The 20,163-nt window shown below is 46.4% G+C and overlaps 1 protein-coding gene across 1 annotated transcript in view; it reads right to left on the reverse strand.

The window, feature by feature from the left end:
* The window catches only part of LOC146178755 (serine/threonine-protein kinase ICK), a 45,230-nt gene that overhangs the window by 12,651 nt on the left and 12,416 nt on the right, over positions 1–20,163 (reverse strand). The window contains exons 3-4 of the mRNA XM_084579798.1: positions 10,600–10,934; positions 5,753–6,092 (exon numbers count right to left, since the gene is read on the reverse strand). Coding sequence (XP_084435924.1) covers positions 5,753–6,092; positions 10,600–10,934 — 675 coding nt within the window. The remainder of the gene's footprint in view (positions 1–5,752; positions 6,093–10,599; positions 10,935–20,163) is intronic.

A 20,163-nucleotide genomic window follows, 5' to 3' on the forward strand; every position in this document is an offset into this window, starting at 1 on the left:
CATTGCGGGATCCTCGGCAGAAACCATAGTCACCAACTGAAAACTTCAAAACTGGCGATACGTAATTACATTTTGGGAAGAATCTTCCGACAAGCAGCGCGTATTGGGCAAAATTGTCAGCCCTCACGGCGCATTCGCTAAATCTGGACGCCTGGTCATGCCTCCCTTGCTGGTCGCTCGTCTGTATCCACTGGAAATAGTTTCCCCACCACAGGAAAAATCGACTTCAGACATCGGGTTTTAGCGGAATGTGGGTAGTAGAGCTGCAGCAGTAAGAAAATCTGCGTAAATGGTACACTTGGTGGGCACATTTCAGTCCGCTATTTTTCAAGAAAGCAAAAATTTAAAAAGTCAGCTGATTTTCTTAACTAATTACATTAACTATTTAGAACGAGAAAAATTACCGCAGATTAGGCTTCGTGACTTTCAAAGCCCTCATCTGGCTTCACTGGGGCTGGGACGTACACACCGTCTTTTTTTTTTTTTTTTTTTTTTTAAGTGTGATTGGCTGGGACTGCAGGTATATTTAATGAGTTGTCAAGCGGCAAAATACTGATCAATATATATTGTCAATGTAGGCTCTGTTTGATATGCCTCAAATCTCATCGTCGCATAGCAACAAGATGAAGAAATTGATAGCCCCGCCGCTGGCGCAACGCAGTAATCAATGTTGCTTATGGTCCGAGCGCTGCGCACTCTGAAGTGCGATGCACAGGTATGATAAAAGCTGTCATGTGTCACTTCATCGTTTTTACTTTCCTCCCATGCACCTAGATCACGAGAGCTTTGTCGACAGGACCGTCAGGACCATGTAAACTCGCCTATGTATGCATTTCACTCTATTGTACGTGTTGGTGGTTTGTTTGGCTTATGAGGTTAATTAACGTCCCGAAGCGACTCAGAATATGAGAAACGCCGTAATGATGGGCTGCGGAGTCGTTTCGACCACGCGGGGATCTTTAATGCGAAATGACATCGCACAGCACACCACGGACGCCTTGCGTTTTCTCCTCCATCGAAAAGTGGCCGCCGCACTCGGAATTTGGTTGGTTGATTGGTTTGTGGGGTTTAACGTCCCAAAGCTACTCAGGCTATGAGAGACGCCGTAGTGGAGGGCTCTGGAAATTTCGACCACCTGGGGTTCTTTATAGTGCCAAACCAAACCAAACATTTTGCTGCCGCGGTGGCACAGTGATTATGGCGCTCAACTGCTGTACCCAAGGATTTAAGATCGAATCTCGCCCGCGGTGGCCGCTTTTCGATGGAGGTGAAATCGTCGGTGTGCTGTGCGATGTCGGCGCACGTGAAAGAATCCCAAGTAGTCGAGATTTCCGGCGTCCTCCACTATGGCGCATCGTAGCCTGAGTCTCTTTGGGACACTAAACTCTACAAACCCTATAAACCAAAGCATAAACCATAATTTACACATTTGTGAAGGAGTTCGGAGGCAGTGGCTGTAAAGGGAGAGTCGCCGGAGCAGCGCCCAGCAGTGTCTGCTTAACACCACACGCGCTGCATAGACGACTAAATAATACACCATCCCAACCTACGCGAGTGTTGCATGTTGAGGGGTGAGGGAGGGATGAAGGGTGGCAGTTCCTGGCCCTACAAGGCTGGGACGGTAGGTCAACGCCGCTTGCGGCGGGGGCTAGCCAGCCACCGAATTTTATCTGTTGCTGGCCGTCATTGCACCCGCCACTGCTTCGTTGGTGGACGACAGCTGTTGTTGCGGCAGGCGTCTTTCTCTCTCTCTTCTTTTTCTTTCCTGTCTATTTTCTCTTCTGTCTGCACGAGGCAGCGGAAGTGGCTCAGCTACAGAGCCAGTAGCAGGCCCGTGCATTTTCTTTTCCTCCTTCCTACAGCCACAACAACACCAACATGTCGACAAAAATATTACGGCCACCGTTCTCGGAAATATACAAGAGAAAATAAGTGGAATGTGTTTCAGGTACTGACTCTCGCATATACGCAGTGATTGCTAATGACATGGTCAGCCCGTTGCTCTGTTTTGTAGAGCGCACACACATTTACGGGTGCACTTTTTACGATGCCGGGCAAGGCGTCGGACGAAACATTTCCGAGGGTGCACGTAGCCACCAAGAGCAAGGAGGTTGCATGCGTGAGCATGCCAAATTGTGGGGGTGGCCCACCTAAACTTGTATAATGCCAGTTGTTGGGCGAGTTGGTGCGCACGGTGATCCATAACAACAGCGCGACAGACGGGACACAGAAGAACGGACGACAACACAACACAACATAACACGACAACTCCAACTCTGTGAGTCAGCGCTCTGTGTTGTCTTCCGTTCTTCTATGTCCCATCTGTCGCGCTGTTGTTATGGATCACTAAACTTGTGTGTCAACACTGTCATATGTCACTGTGTGATGTCATAGTCAAATTAGGTTGCATGGACACCAATTTGGGCAAATTAGGATGAAGCCAAATTTTGGGGGTGTAGAGTACCAAATTCGGAGGTGGTCTACCTAAATTTGGAAGCCAGCACTGAGTTGGTCATAGTGTGCTGCAATCTATATACAATTAGTATTGGTGGACTACGTCTCTATCGACCTTGTCGGTCTTCGGACTACTTCTGCGAATACCTTTCGCGGACACACAAACGAACACTTTTGTGTGGCATGATTTTATGAACGCGTACGCATTAAAAATACCTTTCATACCCTTCATGTGACGCTGTTCGAGGGGCTGCTGGTGGTGCTGAAGAGTGGCGCAGAGTAACGTTGATCCGAAGCAACGCCATCAACGCGGCCACACATGCTCGAGTGCGACATAACTCGAATCGCGCCAATTGCCATGCGTCGCGCGTGCAGTGTGTAGTACTGACTCAAGCATTCTACCCAACCGTTTTGGCCTCTGTGCGTGAGCATATGAACGAGGACGCCTTGAGGCAATTAACATCGTTTTAAAAAGCCGTTCAGCATCCGCAGTACCCTCAAAATCATAGCACTGCGAGAGTGTTAGCCATTTTACGAGCGAAAGGGGAAAAAGGGAAGAAAATACAGTGAAAGAAACGATGGATACCGGTACGAAAAAACGGGATGGATGCTGAATGTGTTTCAAGGACAATTTCTTCGAGAGGTCGCACGCAAAGTGACAAGGGCGTTCATAGACGGCACACCTACGTGAGTATACGTAGGCGATCGATCTGCTCAATGTACCATCGATTGCATAAAGCTCTTACTTAACACACCTAAGTTTGTTGTCAGCAGGTATCTGAATTGCATCACGACAAGCTCTATCCACATTGCTCAACGCGCCACACGTGCCTCAATCGATGTGATCACGCCCCATAACGATTTATGGCAAATGAGGGTATGCCCGGCGACACGCTGACGACAGGCTCGGGCGTGATGGGGGCTGGCAATTTGAGCTACAGTAAACAGGGACTTCTACGAAACGCTTGCAGACATTATTGCAGCCCTGGTATTGAGGACGGAACACGGCAGGCTAATGTGGTTAGTAATATCATCAGCAGCAGTACTACGCGCACGGCAGGAAAAAGGTCCCTGCTATATAGCCCCAATTAACCGGAACTGCACCACAAGCATCCAAATATTTCCCGTAGACGTTCTAATTGCACCCACCCACCTGTCTTTCTGTCGTGCCCTGCTATGATTGTCTTGGAATCCTTGAAATTTTAGAATCCTTTTGGTTACCTTTAGCGATCATCAGTCATCTTACCTCCACATTACATGACCTACCCATGCACTGTTCATCTTGAATTCGACTAGAATGCAATTAGTTGTTTTCTGTCACACACTCTGTTCTCTGCTCTAGTCTTAACGTTACGACTATCAGCTTACTTTTCATACTTCGCCGCATTGCTCTAAATGTACGTTGAACCCGGCCGTTTCGTTAGCCTCCACGTTTCTTTCCCATAGGTGAAGGCCGGCAAAATCCCGTGAGGGACACTGACAAGCTGCTAATCCTAATATAGGGGCATAACTGCGATATGTCGTTTATCCCATTCTTCTAGATATTTTAGTTAAGTGATCCGGATTAACGCTCACTGCATTGCTCGAAGTAGGTATATCATCTTACCACTTCCATACATCGCTATCTACCACAAAGAGCTGTTTCCTTCCGAGAATTTCGAATATTTTTTTAGTTCTCCGCACAATACTTTTTTAAAACGCACGGTTCTGGTTTATGTAAGTCATATGCATTATGCTTTGTACTTTGTCTTTTAGTTCTTTAGCAAGGCAGTGTCATCACTGATTGCAGATTAATAAGGTACCTTCCGGTGACTTTTGACAGCAAAACGCGTGATGAATAGTACTGGATATAGTGTGTCTCCTTACCTGGCATCGTTCCTTACGGAGAATTTATTCCTTTATATATAAATATCATGGCTGTACAGTCATTATAGGCATCTTTCATGCATATAATTTTTATACAAACTTATAGTGTCTAATTTCCCATTGTCTGCATGGCTGCTGAGGTTGCCACTGAGTTAAATGCTTTCTCGTAATCTACAAAGGCTGTTTATAGAAGCCTCTATCCTGCACATTTCTCAATAACCTGGTTTATAATTCTGTACCCAAGCGTGCCTGGTTCTTTAGTTGATTGAAATATAAGGTTGGTTTGATTGTATTAGCGATTACCTTAATAAATATACCTTGTACGTAACAAACAGTAAGCTGATCGACCTGTAATTTTTCAATTTGTTGACTAAAATTATCATATTCCGCACAAAAGGGACTCTCGTATGGAATATGATTATGATAAGGCTATTACAATGTTTCGGCACCCTTGAGGTAACAATGCACTGCGCATACAGGGTGACTGGTTTTTCTATAAGTCGTCTCCCCATCAGCCTTCAGGAGATTTGCAGTTATCTGATCCATATCGACTGCTTTCTCTCTTTGAATTAGTACTGAGACTTCCTTTTTGCCGGTGGTATTCCAAACTGTTTTGCGCTACTGACTATCTTATTACTGTTCTGATTACTTCGGCTACTGTATAGATTTGTATAGAAATCGTCGGTTGCTTTAACAATTGTCGTTTACACTCTCTTAGCGCACACCTGATTTTTGCTGTTGCTTAGTTCCCACTTGACGGTTTCTGGGCTACCTCCGTTCTTTATAGCACACTGAATTTTCTATATATTACTCTTCCTTATGCCTTTTACCCCAAGCTTACGATTAGCTCTGACAGCTCTGTTAGTTATGCTCTGTCTATAGGGTTAACAGGTTTCAGGAACTACCATTTTTTGTCAGACATTCCTCCTTTTGAGAGAATTTGCTTCTGTGCCGTCTAGAGACAGGCTGCAGTTCCCCAGCCGTTCGGAACAGAAGGCAGGGGATTATTTGGAGTGGTGAAGAAGCACTACACAAGGTTGGCCAAATTGTGCTGATATGAAATGTTGTGTTGTCGGTTACGGTTTCCGCACAAAGTCATACCCCAGCTGTCCAATGCCATGGACACTCCGACTGACTTTTATCCCGTGGAGAACTACGACAACGCCGGGATTCAAACCGCGTCGTCTAGCACGCGAGGGAAATTTTCCACATCTGCGGCAAAGCTGCATCCTTGGTCATATGACTAATATATTTCATTCGTCATCCTATACTATAGCCTCTTTTCCTATACCCGTCTGTCTCCGGTCCCAGTGTCCGTCTTTTCGTAATTGTGCATAACGAATCACTAGAAACATATAACTCAAGTTAGTCTGATTGCAAGCTCGTGTAAAAGAAATGCACCGAGCGTGGTGGGCTATGGGGAATTACTCACCAGGAGTGCAGTGGGCCTCCGCGCGGGATTCCAGCGCAGCAAGTCTCTCATGAGCACCAGGGCCTCCCTGCTAGCACTGGGCACCACAGCGGCCAGCGAGCCCTGCGGGAAGTGTGGCCAGCGGAGCTGTAGCGCAGCGGCCAGCTGGTATCCCTCGGGCCAGTCTCGTTGCTCGGGCGTGCCCAGTACGGCGCAGATGCGGAACAGCTGGTCCACCTCGTTGCGACCAGGAAAGAGAGGCTGCAGTGTGTACAGCTCGGCGATGATGCACCCCACGGCCCACAGGTCGATCGGAGAGCTGTACGTCGTCGAGCGGAGAAGGACCTCCGGAGCCCGGTACCTGCCGTAGTGCGCATGCGTGTGGACATGCACGGCCGTGTCGGTCAGTATCTCACCGCGTCAAGCTTTGAAATATTGCACCTTTGCAAAAGATCGGTGTGGTACTAGCTCTTCTGCAGCTCTCTTTAGCGACTTTGAGAACGGAGGTGACCTTGTCATAGGAAAATGGAGCTGTTTGCATTGATCGCACATATTCCAGAGAGCTATGCCTTTTGTTTGGTGTATATTGAAATATGTTGCCTGAACGGATTAAAGGTTTCGCAATCGAATTTATTCCTTAAATAAAACGACCACTGACCACATTAAATCGGGAAATTTGTTTACTACAGTGATTGTGAGCCACCATTTCCGGAGCTCGCGGACGCAAGTATTTTTTATTGCGTCAGCAATACTACACTAGGTTTCAGCCCGTCGCGTAAACCCGGCCGGTAGCCACGTTTGACCTTTAGACCGACCGCAGATGGGACCCTTCTTCAAGCCGTCGGGTAAACCCGGTCGGTATAGCCCCGCCGCGCCGCGCCGCAGAAGCAGAAAAAAAAAGAAAGAACAGACAGAGAAGACGTAAGCTTTGCTTACGCAACCTACCGGATTTAACTAAAGCTAAACCCCAGCTAATTTTTTTCAAGACTCATTAGTATACCGGAGTTGCAGCCATCGTAGTGAATCTAATTCTCCCTTCTGTCTCCGAAAAGTTTCTCTTTTCATGCTCAACTATACTTCATCTCACAAGATGTTTGCAGCACTGCCAAAGGCACAGGCAAGCTAGCCCAATCGTGATCATGTGCACTACCATAGGCAAATGTGTTCCTCCGCGCTTGTCGCCTCCGTATTGATGGGAGCGACAGTTGGAGCACAATTATCTATTATAGTATACGCAAGGGCGAGAAGCACTGAGGAGCACAGTTACCTATTATAGTGCGTATGATCACGAATGGACCACGGATCCCCTGCCTTTACAGCGCTGCAATCATCTTGTGAGACGAGCGTGATTCGTCCTCTTCCTCCGATCTTAGCAGGAGGCGTGCAGTCTAATGGACTGCTCAAATGCCGACATCATGGCCCCGCTTTGTGGGTATTTTAGCGCCCCCTTTCCGCAGAAAATTTGGCGTCATAGGCGTTGTGAGCAAAAAATTCATGGGCAGCCTCTGGCAGGTGGTACTTTTCAAGTGACATGATCCGGTACTGACTGGCCAGCAGGCAGTCACGTCACGACGTCACGAGACCACGTGACATGGCAGGAGCTGCAACTCGATCTTTACCTGCCTCTGAGATTCTCGGACAGTGAGTTAAACACTTCACTTCAGGACCATGAAAACGCGCCCTTACGACGTGGTTAAAGCGGGGCTTCCCTAACTGGTAACCTTACAACTGTATGTAGCATATAGTGCATCTATACGTGAACGATGATGTGCAAGAGAACATACAGACGGGGCCAATTAACGGTATCGCGTCATACTTTTAAATGTTGAGATCACGGAGCAAGAAACCATTTAGGAGGTGAAATTCCCGTCAGCGCGAGCGAGCGCGGGCGACCAGATAAGGTCAGAATTTTAGCGCCGACGGCACGGAGCATGACGCGGCCGTATGCAGTGGCGGCTGCATGCGGCGCGTCTACAGAGCCGCAACGACAAAAAAGAAACCTGGACTGATCGATTTGGCAACCGAAACAGCGGTAATTTCTTTTCACGCCGACAGGTGCCGCCAGCATGATAGTGGCGCCGCGGGCATATGACCTTTTCTGGTCGCCGCAAACAGCATAGTTTCCACTCCTAAAGGTTTCTTGCTCCGTGGTTGCGATTAATGGCATTTTTTCTTCCTTCTTTTTGCTACGCGATAAATTCTTTAATGCGGGGAAGGGATACTCCTAGGAGATTTTTAGTTCGAAAGTCGAGAGGGGTGCTTTTGTTGGCATGTATGCTTGCTACTCAATGGCTTACCTGAGTGCGCTGGATGGCAGAAACGAGAACGTAGGGATTGATTTCGACACCCCCCCTTCGGTAGTTGGCAGAGACTATTTTCGCTGCACTATTCTAAGCACTGGCCTTGTTTGTTAAAACATGTCCAGACTCGGGCCCTTTAACCGGTGCTACTCCACTAGCTGGCGCGTAAATATTTACATCAACTTGATGGATTGTCTAACACCATTAACTCACAAGGCGCAAGTTTACAAGAAGCCTATGTGTGAATAATCGAAACTGCGTTTCTCAGCACCACATGATCTTATGCTTTTATTATTAATACAGACAGACGATGAGACAGTTTAGTCTACTGCAGAAAAAACTAGCACGGTTATGAAAAAATATCCAGAAATACTGTACATGGGCATTTCACAAAATTACGCTATATGAGAGCGCAATTTTTAGCCTGTTGTAAGACTGCACCATAACAATCAATGTATCCGCCGATTACTCTCGGGATGCTTGCAGGTTTCTGGCATTCGTGTTCGAACACGCATTTCATTGGTTCTTTACGACAGTCTTGACTGCTTGGTGGGAACGCGGTACAAGGTTTAGAAGCACACCAATATTATCACGACAGTATCTTATAATATTCGTTAGTTTCTTACACTTCAAAGCGGTGTTCAGAAAAGCTGGACTTAACTCCTTTGATGACATGAACGCTATCCGATAAAGATAATAATAATAATAATAATAATAATAATAATAATAATAATAATAATAATAATAATAATAATAATAATAATAATAATAATAATAATAATAATAATAATAATAATAATAACTGGTTCACAGGAAAGGAAAGGCGCAGTATCTGTGACACTTGTTTCTGTGGACACCTGAACCACGCCGTAAGGGAAGGGAGGAAGGTGGGAGAAAGAGAGAAAACCCAAGACAGATGCAAAATGACTTTAAAGTCAAAAGGGATCTATACATAATATTTGGAAGATTGTCTAAAGAAACTGAGCCTTTATAATGAGCTAACGTTTTCTGACTGATGAGACTTGCTGCGGATATTAAAAGTGCTCGCAGTCGATGATTTTTGGACCGTGAAAAAGGATAGCAAGGTGGTAGATGGGAAAACTTTTTTTCGCAATTATAGTATAGATCGTGCTGTATCTGGAAGTCTATAGAAAATCTGCCCTTTAATGTACACCTTCCGAACAGCTTACAACAAGAATAGTATATATTATATAGATTATAAATTGTGCACTCCGCTTTGATATTGAAACGCCGGGCGGGTGTTCGACATTTACAGTCAGGTTTATCAATCATCTCTCCTGTTCTTCCATTGGCTATTCACAATCTTCAAAATACTAGACTATTCGTGGCCCCGCGGAATTTCGATGTCAACACCGGGCCTTCCTTCTACGCCACCTCAACTTTAGTGGTCTCAGGGAGACCAACTCACTGTTTACGTAAGAATAACATCCTTCGTACCCTTTACAAGCAATTTGTATTTCGTTGAATGGCATCAAGGATCTGCACATCGATTTTGGCCTCATCGCAAATAAAGTGCCCGGCTCCCCCCCACAAACTTTCTTTCGCAAGCCGATGCTATTACTTTGATTCTTTTCAATGAAGAGTGGGGGAGCGAATTTAGCTAAAACCCGTCGGCGTTTCACGCGCGACTGGAAGGCTCGACGCACCTGCTCTTTCTCAGGCAGCCATTCACGTGCTGTCGCGGGAATCGAAATGCGTTGCGGACGTCCGATCAGAGGTGCACGTGTGAGGCACTCGTTTCTCTTGTCGAAGCGACGACGCATCGCGAAAGCTTTCTTGACAGCACGGGCGTGACACTAATGCTTTCTCAGGCGGCGCTGTTGACAGGGAAATTTTCTGATGAAAGCATGTGGGACTTCGCGTGCCCGCTGTTGCACACTCTAAACACGAACAGGCCTATGAGGCAATAAAATAACGCACTTGCTATCAGAAGCAGGGTGTGCTGCCAGGACTTGCGGTAGAGTTCACTTAATAGATATTGAGAACACCAACGGAAACAGATTGTCACTTAAAAATATGCGAAGCTCTCGCAGTTACAAGGCTTTTAACCAAACTTTCGATTTTTTCTAATGACTAAGTTCAAGGCTTCTAGCACCGTGGTTAAATACCTTTCCCGATTGCTATAATTGCATCAACTTACTGTTGTTTGAGGTAGGAATATGCCTCTGTTGCCGAAAGTATGTGGGATTGGAGCAGCACAACTGATGCTTTGAACAAAAAAAGGTTGGTGCGCTGTTAACTACAAAACTGTTAGGCTTTGCCTTCTTCATACTTGGGCGGAGAAATTTGTTATAAAGCGACAACTGCTTCAATGTTTAGCAGTGCTATTTTTGCACCTTTCAAGTTAATTTGTTATTCCCGCCACAGAAACTGCTTCATTCTTCGTCTGCTTTAACTCAACTTTACTCTATGCACACTAACTCTAGCTTGATCATTTCTGCGTCGCAAAGCTTCCCATACGCTGTACAGGGCGGAAGAGCCCGAAAAAAACATGGGTGTTCTCTAAGCAGCACAAGACACGCGCACATCCGCACTAAAGGTCCTCACCATCTGGTGGAAACGTAGTCCGTGTAGGGTGGCTGCGATCTGATCTCTCGGGCCAAACCGAAGTCGGCTATCTTCACCAGCTGGGGTCCCATGCAGAGCAGGTTCTCGGGCTTGATGTCGCGGTGGAAGAAGCCGTGCTTGTGCATGAAGGCCAGACCGCGCAGTACCTGTTGCACGATGGCGCGGATGGCGGCCTCCGAGAAGGGCTGCTCCCGCTCGCGGATCAGCTGGTACAGGTTCTCGCGCATGTACTCGAACACGAAGTACAGGGTGTTGTCCTCACGCACCACCTCCTTCAGCTTGACCAGGTTGGCGTGGCTAAGCTTCTGCAGTGACTGCCCAGCAGAGGGAGGGGGAGAATAAAACAATACGGAGGAGGAGTATTATTTATTTAGAAAATGTTTACTGCAAGAACAGACAGAAGAGTACGTAGCACGAGAATACGAGCGCTACTGATTATACCGCGACAATATGCCCCTCAGACACCCCGCAAGTTCTTAATCCGCATCTGTTTTCTATGGACTCTTAAAAACGAACTTTTGAAAACAGCTTCTGAACAGCTTTTGAAAAAGCTTTTGAAAAACGAGCTTTTGAAAATAAGCTAGTCATCTTTTTAACAACTGCGTTACAATAAGGGCGTTCTGAGTAGTCCGCGCCAATTTGTTGTCATTTTGATATGCGTATTTAGATATATTTATGTAATTACCTGTCATAAGGTGCCGCTACTTATTTTTGAAAACTTTGATACTTGCAATAATACACAACATGAATACAGATCATGTGAAAAAAAAAAAAGAAACCGATGGACGTGCGGGCACATTATTTTTGTGCGAGCTTTTGGTCTGATCTAAAGACGATGCATCAAAGTGGCAGAACTACGAGAGAACTGCAGAACTTGCGCTGGAGAAGTACGAAAGCCTGAGCGTCACTGCTGTTACTGCGATACTAGACACGTCATCATTTTTTGCATGTCATCCTTGTCATGCTACTTCGTCACGTTACTTGATGACTTGATCACGCCAGCACATTTTAGAAGTCATCCAGGTGATGTGAATTGAGGACGTCGGCACACTTTTGCAAGTCATTTTGGTGATGTTACTTGACGCCATTACTTTTTGCTTGTCATCCTAGTCATGTGACTTCACATCGGTTTTTGTAAGTCATTCTGGTCACATACGTGACTGACATCACTTTGCAAGTCATCGTGGTTATGTGACCTAATGACGTCAATAATTTTTGTAGGTCATGCGACTTTGCCAAGTGACCAGATGACATCACGTTTTTGCATGTCATCCTGGTCATTTTACTTGATGACGTCATCGTATTTTTTATTTATGATGCACCACGCGGCCACTATTTTCAGAAGTCACTCATGGCATATACATTGCCGTGACACATGACTACATCCCTTTTTTGGCAGGTCATCGTTGTCTGAGGCGATGTCATGAATTGACACCATCAATGGCAAGTTAGGACATACTACTCCACTATTTTAGAACTCATCACTTTGTCATGACACTAATGATGTCAATATGATTTTGCAAGTATAGTTGTCATCAGACTATATTATATAAATGACGTCATAAGCTACTAGTTGCGGCATATTACACACCTCTTCGTGCTTTTTCCATAATCGTACACCCCTGTCCGTCTGCTGCGATCACGTACTGGTACCACTCTTCGTGGACACATTTTGTGGATAGCATCTGTGGACAAATTCCGGTCTCAGACTCCGCTTCTCGTGAGCTATACGAGGCTTTTGCCTAGAAAAGTTGTGCGTACGCCCGCAAACTGTGGATGTCCGGAATTCCATAACCAGAATTTATCTTTCCCGCCTCCTCATGGGCCTCTCCATTTCTATTACGACTAGAAACGCCTCAGCGTATTTATTTCTAGTGGTTCAGGCTGGTTTTCTTCTTATTTCATGTTTGCCGCAACATGAAGAGCATTTAAACGATGCTGCTACTGCGACAAAAAACGAGAAGCGAGAACCCACACAACAGCTGCAGCTTTCTCTTCACCGTGTCCCGCAGCAAAAGACAAAGAGCGCAAGTGCACCGCGGAGTCAGCTCGAGGTCGCTCTCACAACGAAACGGGGAAGGTAGGGGGGAGCGGGCGTAAGGAGGAGAAAAAAATTAGTTCAGCTCTTATGGTGCGAGCAATACGGGTGAAAGGGGTAAGGGCAGAACGAGACATATTGGCGCGACTCGAGACATCCGATGTTTCGGTTTTCGCGCCGAGTCTAATCGCATTGGACTAGAAAGCTTTCCGTACATGAGATGGCGTTACTGCCGCCTTACGTTTACTTTTGCATGGTCTCTGTTCGCTAGGAAGAGTGAGGTTAGCCACGTTATCTTCTAGAACACCGCACTGACGTAACTAATTTTCCTTTCATGAGATGCGTGTCCTTCTATTGGCTGGATGCAGTGCTTAAAATCTGGTTCCAGCTGTTTCAGTGGTTCGAGTACAAGTGGAAAGGGAAATAAAGAGGGAGACAGAAAACAGCTGATGGCCTGCCTGATACATGGTTTTATACAAATTTAAGGGGAGAAACAATTTTTCTCCTTCTCGGGTTTTAGAAAATGTGCTAATAGCTTCTTATTAAAATTTACCGAGAAACTGCCGGAGTGCCAGAGAAGGATTGTTCTCACAACCACTGGAAAGAAAAAAAAGTGGCAGTCTAGCTGCTCCGCATTCATGCAGTCATTATATAATATTCTAGCGAGGAAGGGTCTGATACGCCTCTTAAAGGCTAATGAGGGGGGGGGGGGGGCGTCTCAGACCCCCCGAGACCCCCCTGACTTTAAGCCCTAGCTGGATGTGGCCACGCGGCCGGCGTGCACGAGATAACGCAAACTACCAAGTTGATTAAACTACTCTCTGAGAATTAACTTTCAACCATTGCAGTTATGGGTCTACTCGCAATCGTCGATTTGTAGCTGGCCTTCATTAATAGCTATATCCTTTTTTAGCATCTTGAAAAAGAAAACGATTACTCTCGGCGCCATGGGTCGAAAAAGTTTGACTGTCTCACGCAACAAGACGCTTGCTTTCGACAACCCATGCTCTAAGTACGCCCACAGCGCCGTCCCCTTCAATCAATGGCGCTAATTTTACTCTGTCCAGTGTGGGCTGGAGAAGCGAATAGCGGCGAGTGCTGCACCGCAGGCGGGAAACTGAAGGTGATGGGGCAGTTGCACCACAGATCGACGGCGCTGGGATCAGTGCTTAGAGCTCGAGATTTTCAAAAGCGTTCGTTTTTAGACATACACGAATTTGCCGAGCTACAGCGCCGCCAATAGTAACTGCGTTTTCGAAATGTCAAAATTAATACGTTTCACAATACGTTTATTAATAATCAGCAGATAAAAATGTCTGATTACAACTAGAAGCTTTAACTGTAATAGTTGAAAAGTTTATTACCAGAAATTAGTTAACCAGCTTACTAGTTAACATTATTCCTTCTTTGGTGATGTCCGCCATGAACTGGCACAATAGGGCTGCAAAAGCCGTCTTGTCTTAAAAAGCTTATTTTCAAGTATTAGTCGCCGTAGCCCTCCACTACGGTTTTTCTTCTCTCTTTCCACTTTCACTCCCACATTCCGCCGGGGTGGCGCAGTGGTTACGGCGCTCGACTACTGTTCCCCAAGGACGCCGGATCGAATCCCGGCCTCGGCGGCCGCTTTTCGATGGAAGCGAAAAGCAAGGCGCCCGTGTGCTGTGCGATGTCAGTGCACGTTGAAGAACCCCAGGTGGGCAAAATTCCCGGAATCCTCCACTACGGCGTCTCTCATAGCCTGAGTTGCTTTGGGACCTTAAACCCCACAAACCACAACCAAACATTTCTACCCTTACGGCGCGGTTCAGGTGTCCACAGAGCAAGTGTGACAGATACTGCACCTTCCTTTCCTGTCAACCAATTATTATAGTGGCCGGCTTCCTTGAAAAACCTGGTATATACTCGTTAACATGCATATAACAGTACCTCAGCAAAAACATACAGCGGCCTACTCTTCCTCATATGTGTCCATCTAAACATCAGCAGACGCCACCATTGAACTATTGCTTCTGCACACGCGCAGTACTAGCGAGTCTTCTTCACATCTGTGGACGCAAAGGGGCGGTTCGCGCAAGCGACGTTCACAGTCGGTTCAAGACTGTTTCGGTGTCCTGTCTCTTCACTGCGGCTAAGATCCGGGAAGTGCAACCTCTGTCGCCTTCAACAACGTCCAGTCTAGTAGCAACTGACCTTTTTTTCAGGCGCGAAAATGAAAATGACTCTAGAGAAAATGTGACCTCATGCTGCCGGCCTCCTCAATCTAAGTTCGTTCGCTCGCAGCCTTTCTTTCTCTCTCTCTGAGCCCGTGTCAAAATGTGCGATACGTTAGTACCAGTTTGACCCGGCCAGGCGAATATAACCCACCACGGGCCGTCTCGCGAGGCCGACCTGCTGTCTTTTGCTTTCTACGGCCAAGCTTAACAAATGTCCGCTTTACGCTCCTCCCGAAGTTTATATTTTTTTTCCTCCATGTTTTCAGGGCATTTTCAACGCGGGGACTCGGCGCTGACAAGGCGATGCGGTCGTTACCAAGGTGCGCCCGGCAGTCCCGCCGACTTCGAAGCGTAGTAGAACGCTTGTCGCCTTCGAGTCGATTTCATGGCACGCCGCGCGCGAGAAACTGTGTGACTAAATAGTTTCGGCTGTGCTCGATACGCTGTTGACTTCCGCTTCCCTTCGGACTGGCATGCGTTGTAGACCTTAAATCGGGGCTGCGTCGGGTGTCCGTGAACGGGGAGTAATGATGTACCGTATAGATCTATATGTAAGCTACCACTGGTATAGTTCGACGTTCATAAGTTCCAGCGACCCCTCGAATGAGTGAACCATAACGCAAAATTGGTTTTCCAATGTAGAACATTTATTGCGTGGAGCTGGTTGCTGTCGCAGTGGTTCTCCCTGTTGGTGCAATGCATGGGTGTTTGGAGCGGACAACCTTTGAAACGGGGTGGTTACGGGGATATCGTGTTGGTTGGTAACTGTAAGAACCTAGAGGCTCCAGTGAGAAATTCTACTCTTCTTATGCACAAAACTTACTGAATTTGATGCTACACGCGTCTCAAATCCGGAAAACTTTAGGCGACGCCCTTCTGGTAACCCGTCAACGATCTAATCGCTTTTACTGACGTAGGTTGCTCATGCATCCATGTTAACTTTGTTATCACAAAACCTCGCGGCATAGAGTGACTGTGCATGTATCGATCGACGTTCGGATCAAAGCGCCGCATTCTAGCAAAATATAGACATGGCGCATGACTCCCCACATCAGTTCAATTTTTTTTTGCACCATCGAGTTGTAAGAAACACTGATCTTACTTCAGGCATCAGTATTCTGTATTTTGAACTGTCAGAGAAAGATTTCTCCGTGGCGTCCTTTTTTCCTTTTCTATCGGTGTTCAGGCCTGTTTTCTTCAATTTTTTTTTTGAACGAACCCCATTCTCACTCACTGTCTCTCTGACCCGGCGCTCATATAGAGCTCTTTATTTCCCCTCCTGGTGTTCTCCATACGTATATTATAGTGATTAGTTTTACAGTCCCCTGCCGCAACTGTGAATCACCTCTGTGTCACAACAAGTAATCTACAAATATTAGCAGCCCGTCTCCTTTCGGCCAAGCTGCCTCAGGCGTTTTTTATATAATATTTTCTTTGTTGCTTACCGCGCTTCTAGCGATATGCCCATCTCACATCCCTCAGCACTGCCTGATTTGTGTTTTGCTTTTTCGTGAGCGCCTGACGCTGACCTGCAAACAGCTGTATAATTTAATAAAGCCAGCTGGCTTTAATAAATAAATAAAGGTTTTTAATAGCGGCCTCACATGTTGTTACATGCTGTTCTAGATGCCTGCACACACACACACACACACACACACACACACACACACACACACACACACACACACACACACACACACACACACACACACACACACACACACACACACACACACACACACACACACACACACACACACACACACACACACACACACACACACACACACACACACACACACACACACACACACACACACACACACACACACACACACACACACACACACACACACACACACACACACACACACACACACACACACACACACACACACACACACACACACACACACACACACACACACACACACACACACACACACACACACACACACACACACACACACACACACACACACACACACACACACACACACACACACACACACACACACACACACACACACACACACACACACACACACACACACACACACACACACACACACACACACACACACACACACAATGAATACGCGTGAGCTTCGCGGCCCGCCGGCGTGGTACAGTGGTAAGACGCCCGACTACTGTCCGGAGTTCCCGGGTTCGAACCCGACCTCGGCGGCTGCGTTTCGATGGAGGCGAAACGAAGAGACGTTCGTGTGCTGTGCGATGTCAGCGCACGTTAAAGATCCCCATGTGGTCGAAATTACTCCGTAGCCCTCCACTACGGCTCCTCCTTCTCTCTTTCCACTTTCACTCCCACCTTCATCCCTTCCCTTACGGCGCGGTTCAGGTGTCCACATAGCAAGTGTGACAGATACTGCGCCTTTCCCTTCCTGTGAACCAATTATATATATATATATATATATATATATATATATATATATATATATATATATATATATATATATATATATATATATATATATAAGCTTCGCCTTTACGAATTCAACGCGATAGATTTTAAACTGCACTGCTTGAAGATGATGGATGGATGGATGGATGTATAAGGCTTTGAATCGGGCGGCGGCTCGCACCATCTGTTGCGACCGCGCCGAATGATTGAAGGATTTTTCCAGTGAGCGCCGCATCGCAGGTAAGCAAAGCGGAAGTGTCCATTGCCACTCGCTTAACTATTACTTCTATAATTAGTTTCTTTCTAATGACACCTAAGCATTAGCTGAGAGTCGTAAGGTAATGCATGCATAGATCCACCTTTATTCGTAGAGAAGCAATGCGGTTCTGTGGCGTAGCGGTTCCGTGCTCGCCGCACTGCGAAGGAACCGTTTTCAACTCCGTAGATTTCCGCAAAACATTTATTTGTTTCTTTACTTTCTCCTGATTTTCGCGTAACGACCACAATGCCGACACCGGTTTTTCTGCGATACGAGGGCGCTTAAAGCTATCGCCTTTAAAACGAAAAACATAACCGCCGCGTTTCCTTACACGCGTCAAATGTGCCAAAAACATAGCCTCCAGGTGGTATGCAAATTGACAGTCTCCCTGTTGCATAGCGACACTTTGGCACGCAGCTCACGCAGGCTGGTAGAACCACCCTTATCTAAGAGATATTCCTCAGACATCCCCATTGCAGATGGGTCAGTATGTGTGGCCGAAGATTGCTGCAACACCTTTAGCGCGCTATTTGGCATGATGTAGTGGAGCTCCGTTAGGCCCGAGGGGCTCTTTCTGGCGCCATCACCGTTTGCAGTGCTAAATGTCCTTGCAGCTGCCGTAAATGTCACCACTCGGCCTGCATCAGCTCAATCTACACGCGCGTGCAAAGACTGAAAAAAAAAAAAGTAATCAAAAGACCATAGACGGCAAAGACCGTTAGTAGGATACAAATAACCTGCCAGTCAGCGGATATTGAAGTAGAAAATAACCTGCCAGCCTCAGGGATATTCAAGTTACAAAAAACTTTTTCTCGCTTTTGAGCCGTGTGCTTGCTAACCGGGCTAAAAAGCTCTATGATTAAAATGTTTTCGATCGAGATGAAACTGTAGCGAACGATCTGCTTCTACCGCGCCGAAAGAGGTCGTTCGTTTGAACGCCCAGAGACTGAGGAGTAGCCGTTTCTTGGATCGTGAAAAAAGGAAAACATCAACGAAGCAGTGTTGTAAATGCCAAACTGCAAGGTCAGCACGTGTATCGAACCTGTTTTTTTTTTTGTTTTTTTTTCATTGCGCTTAATTGCGGTGCCAAGTGCGAAAATTACGATCCGGTACGAGCCAGAGCCGTAATTCTCGCAGCCGCCGCACGGAGATCAAAATTAAAAAAAAAAAAAAATGAAAAGGGAGCAGGTTTCTTCGTCGCTTAGTTTGGCATTTACGACATACCGCATCGTCGATTCGTTTCGAACTTGTGCGTGTAAAAATCGAAATAAATGAAGCAGCAAGTAAACTATGGGAATCAGCAAATGAACGACTTTGCACTCTATTTCAATGCCACTCTCATTCCTCACGTAACGATGGCTATAGAGTGAGAACGAACAGCGAGCGTGAAACACACGCAGCGTTTAGAGTGTCACTGAGTAAGACGGGACGACGATAGTGGAAGACGCCATGGGAGCAGAACGAGGCGCACACTGCCTAGCGTGAGACCCGTAGGGGGCCCTGAAAGAATGCCTCGCCCTTGTTATACTCTGCGTTTGACTTCGCTGAATGCTTCGCGCAGTGCCCGCACCGGACGAGGTGGGGGCGAATAGCTGGAGAAAAGGGGCAAAAAGAAAATACTGAATAGCTTCGCACACGTACAGACCACCCCCTGTGGGTTTGTACGCGGACGCTACGTGGCGCCCCCTTCGGTGTGAGGCCTTTGGGCTACAGCGAAGCGAGGCTTATTTTTTGACATCAGGGAGACGAAAAGGAGGAAATACAGCTCGCATCTTGGAAAATTTTGTGCTCAGTGGATGCTACCTTAGCTAGAAGGCATAAAATACTGTTGATGTGCGCATAAAATGTTGTGGTAGCTTAAGCGCATCTAAAAAGAGGATGAACATGTAAACGTACTCGGGCGCATGCATAAATCAAAAACAGATTTCATATTCTTCCATCATCTCTTCATGCCGCTCGTTTTAATATAAGATGCACGCGTTATTTAGCATCTGCTGCTTTCTGAGAGACATTCTGAACTTCAGAACGTGAGAGTTTCATATTAAAACAACGCCAGAATACTTATTTGCCTATAACAGTTTTGGCAAAGGATGTTTCAACGTGTATTTGGCAAATTGCCGCTTTCTTGGCTACAAGGAGAGAATGAAGTAAGGTCCACATCGTGTAAGGCGATAAAAAGTGAAAATGTGGCATATTTTAAGGAAAGTGCCCAGTATACTGTGCCAAATTTGTCAATTCTAATTTGGAGTGTCTTAGTGTGTTCGCATGGACGACGTGCGGTACGTACTATCGGGCCTTCATACCAGCGTAGTTGACATTTACCACTCCCACTCACTGCGCGCAGCTACTAAAAAGCATTAATTAAGTGCCTTCGGTGTGTCTACACCAGGCTAGACCAGATTCTCTTGCCAAGCGAGGCTCCGCTAAGAACAAGCAAAAGTGAGAAAGGAGATTTCTTTTATATTTTGAAACCCCGCGCAACAATTACGCAGCCGTACATGCACTGTTGCGCGTCTTCACGTCGGTGCATACAGTGCCAGTTCGTTTCTGCCCTGGTCACGCACAGCCTTTTAAAAAAGTTTCTTTTTCGAAGGTGCGACGGAGAGATCGC

The sequence above is a fragment of the Amblyomma maculatum genome, chromosome 9 (genome assembly GCF_055883805.1).
Source record: "Amblyomma maculatum isolate TAMU_Amacu chromosome 9, ASM5588380v1, whole genome shotgun sequence".
Taxonomy (NCBI): domain Eukaryota; kingdom Metazoa; phylum Arthropoda; class Arachnida; order Ixodida; family Ixodidae; genus Amblyomma; species Amblyomma maculatum.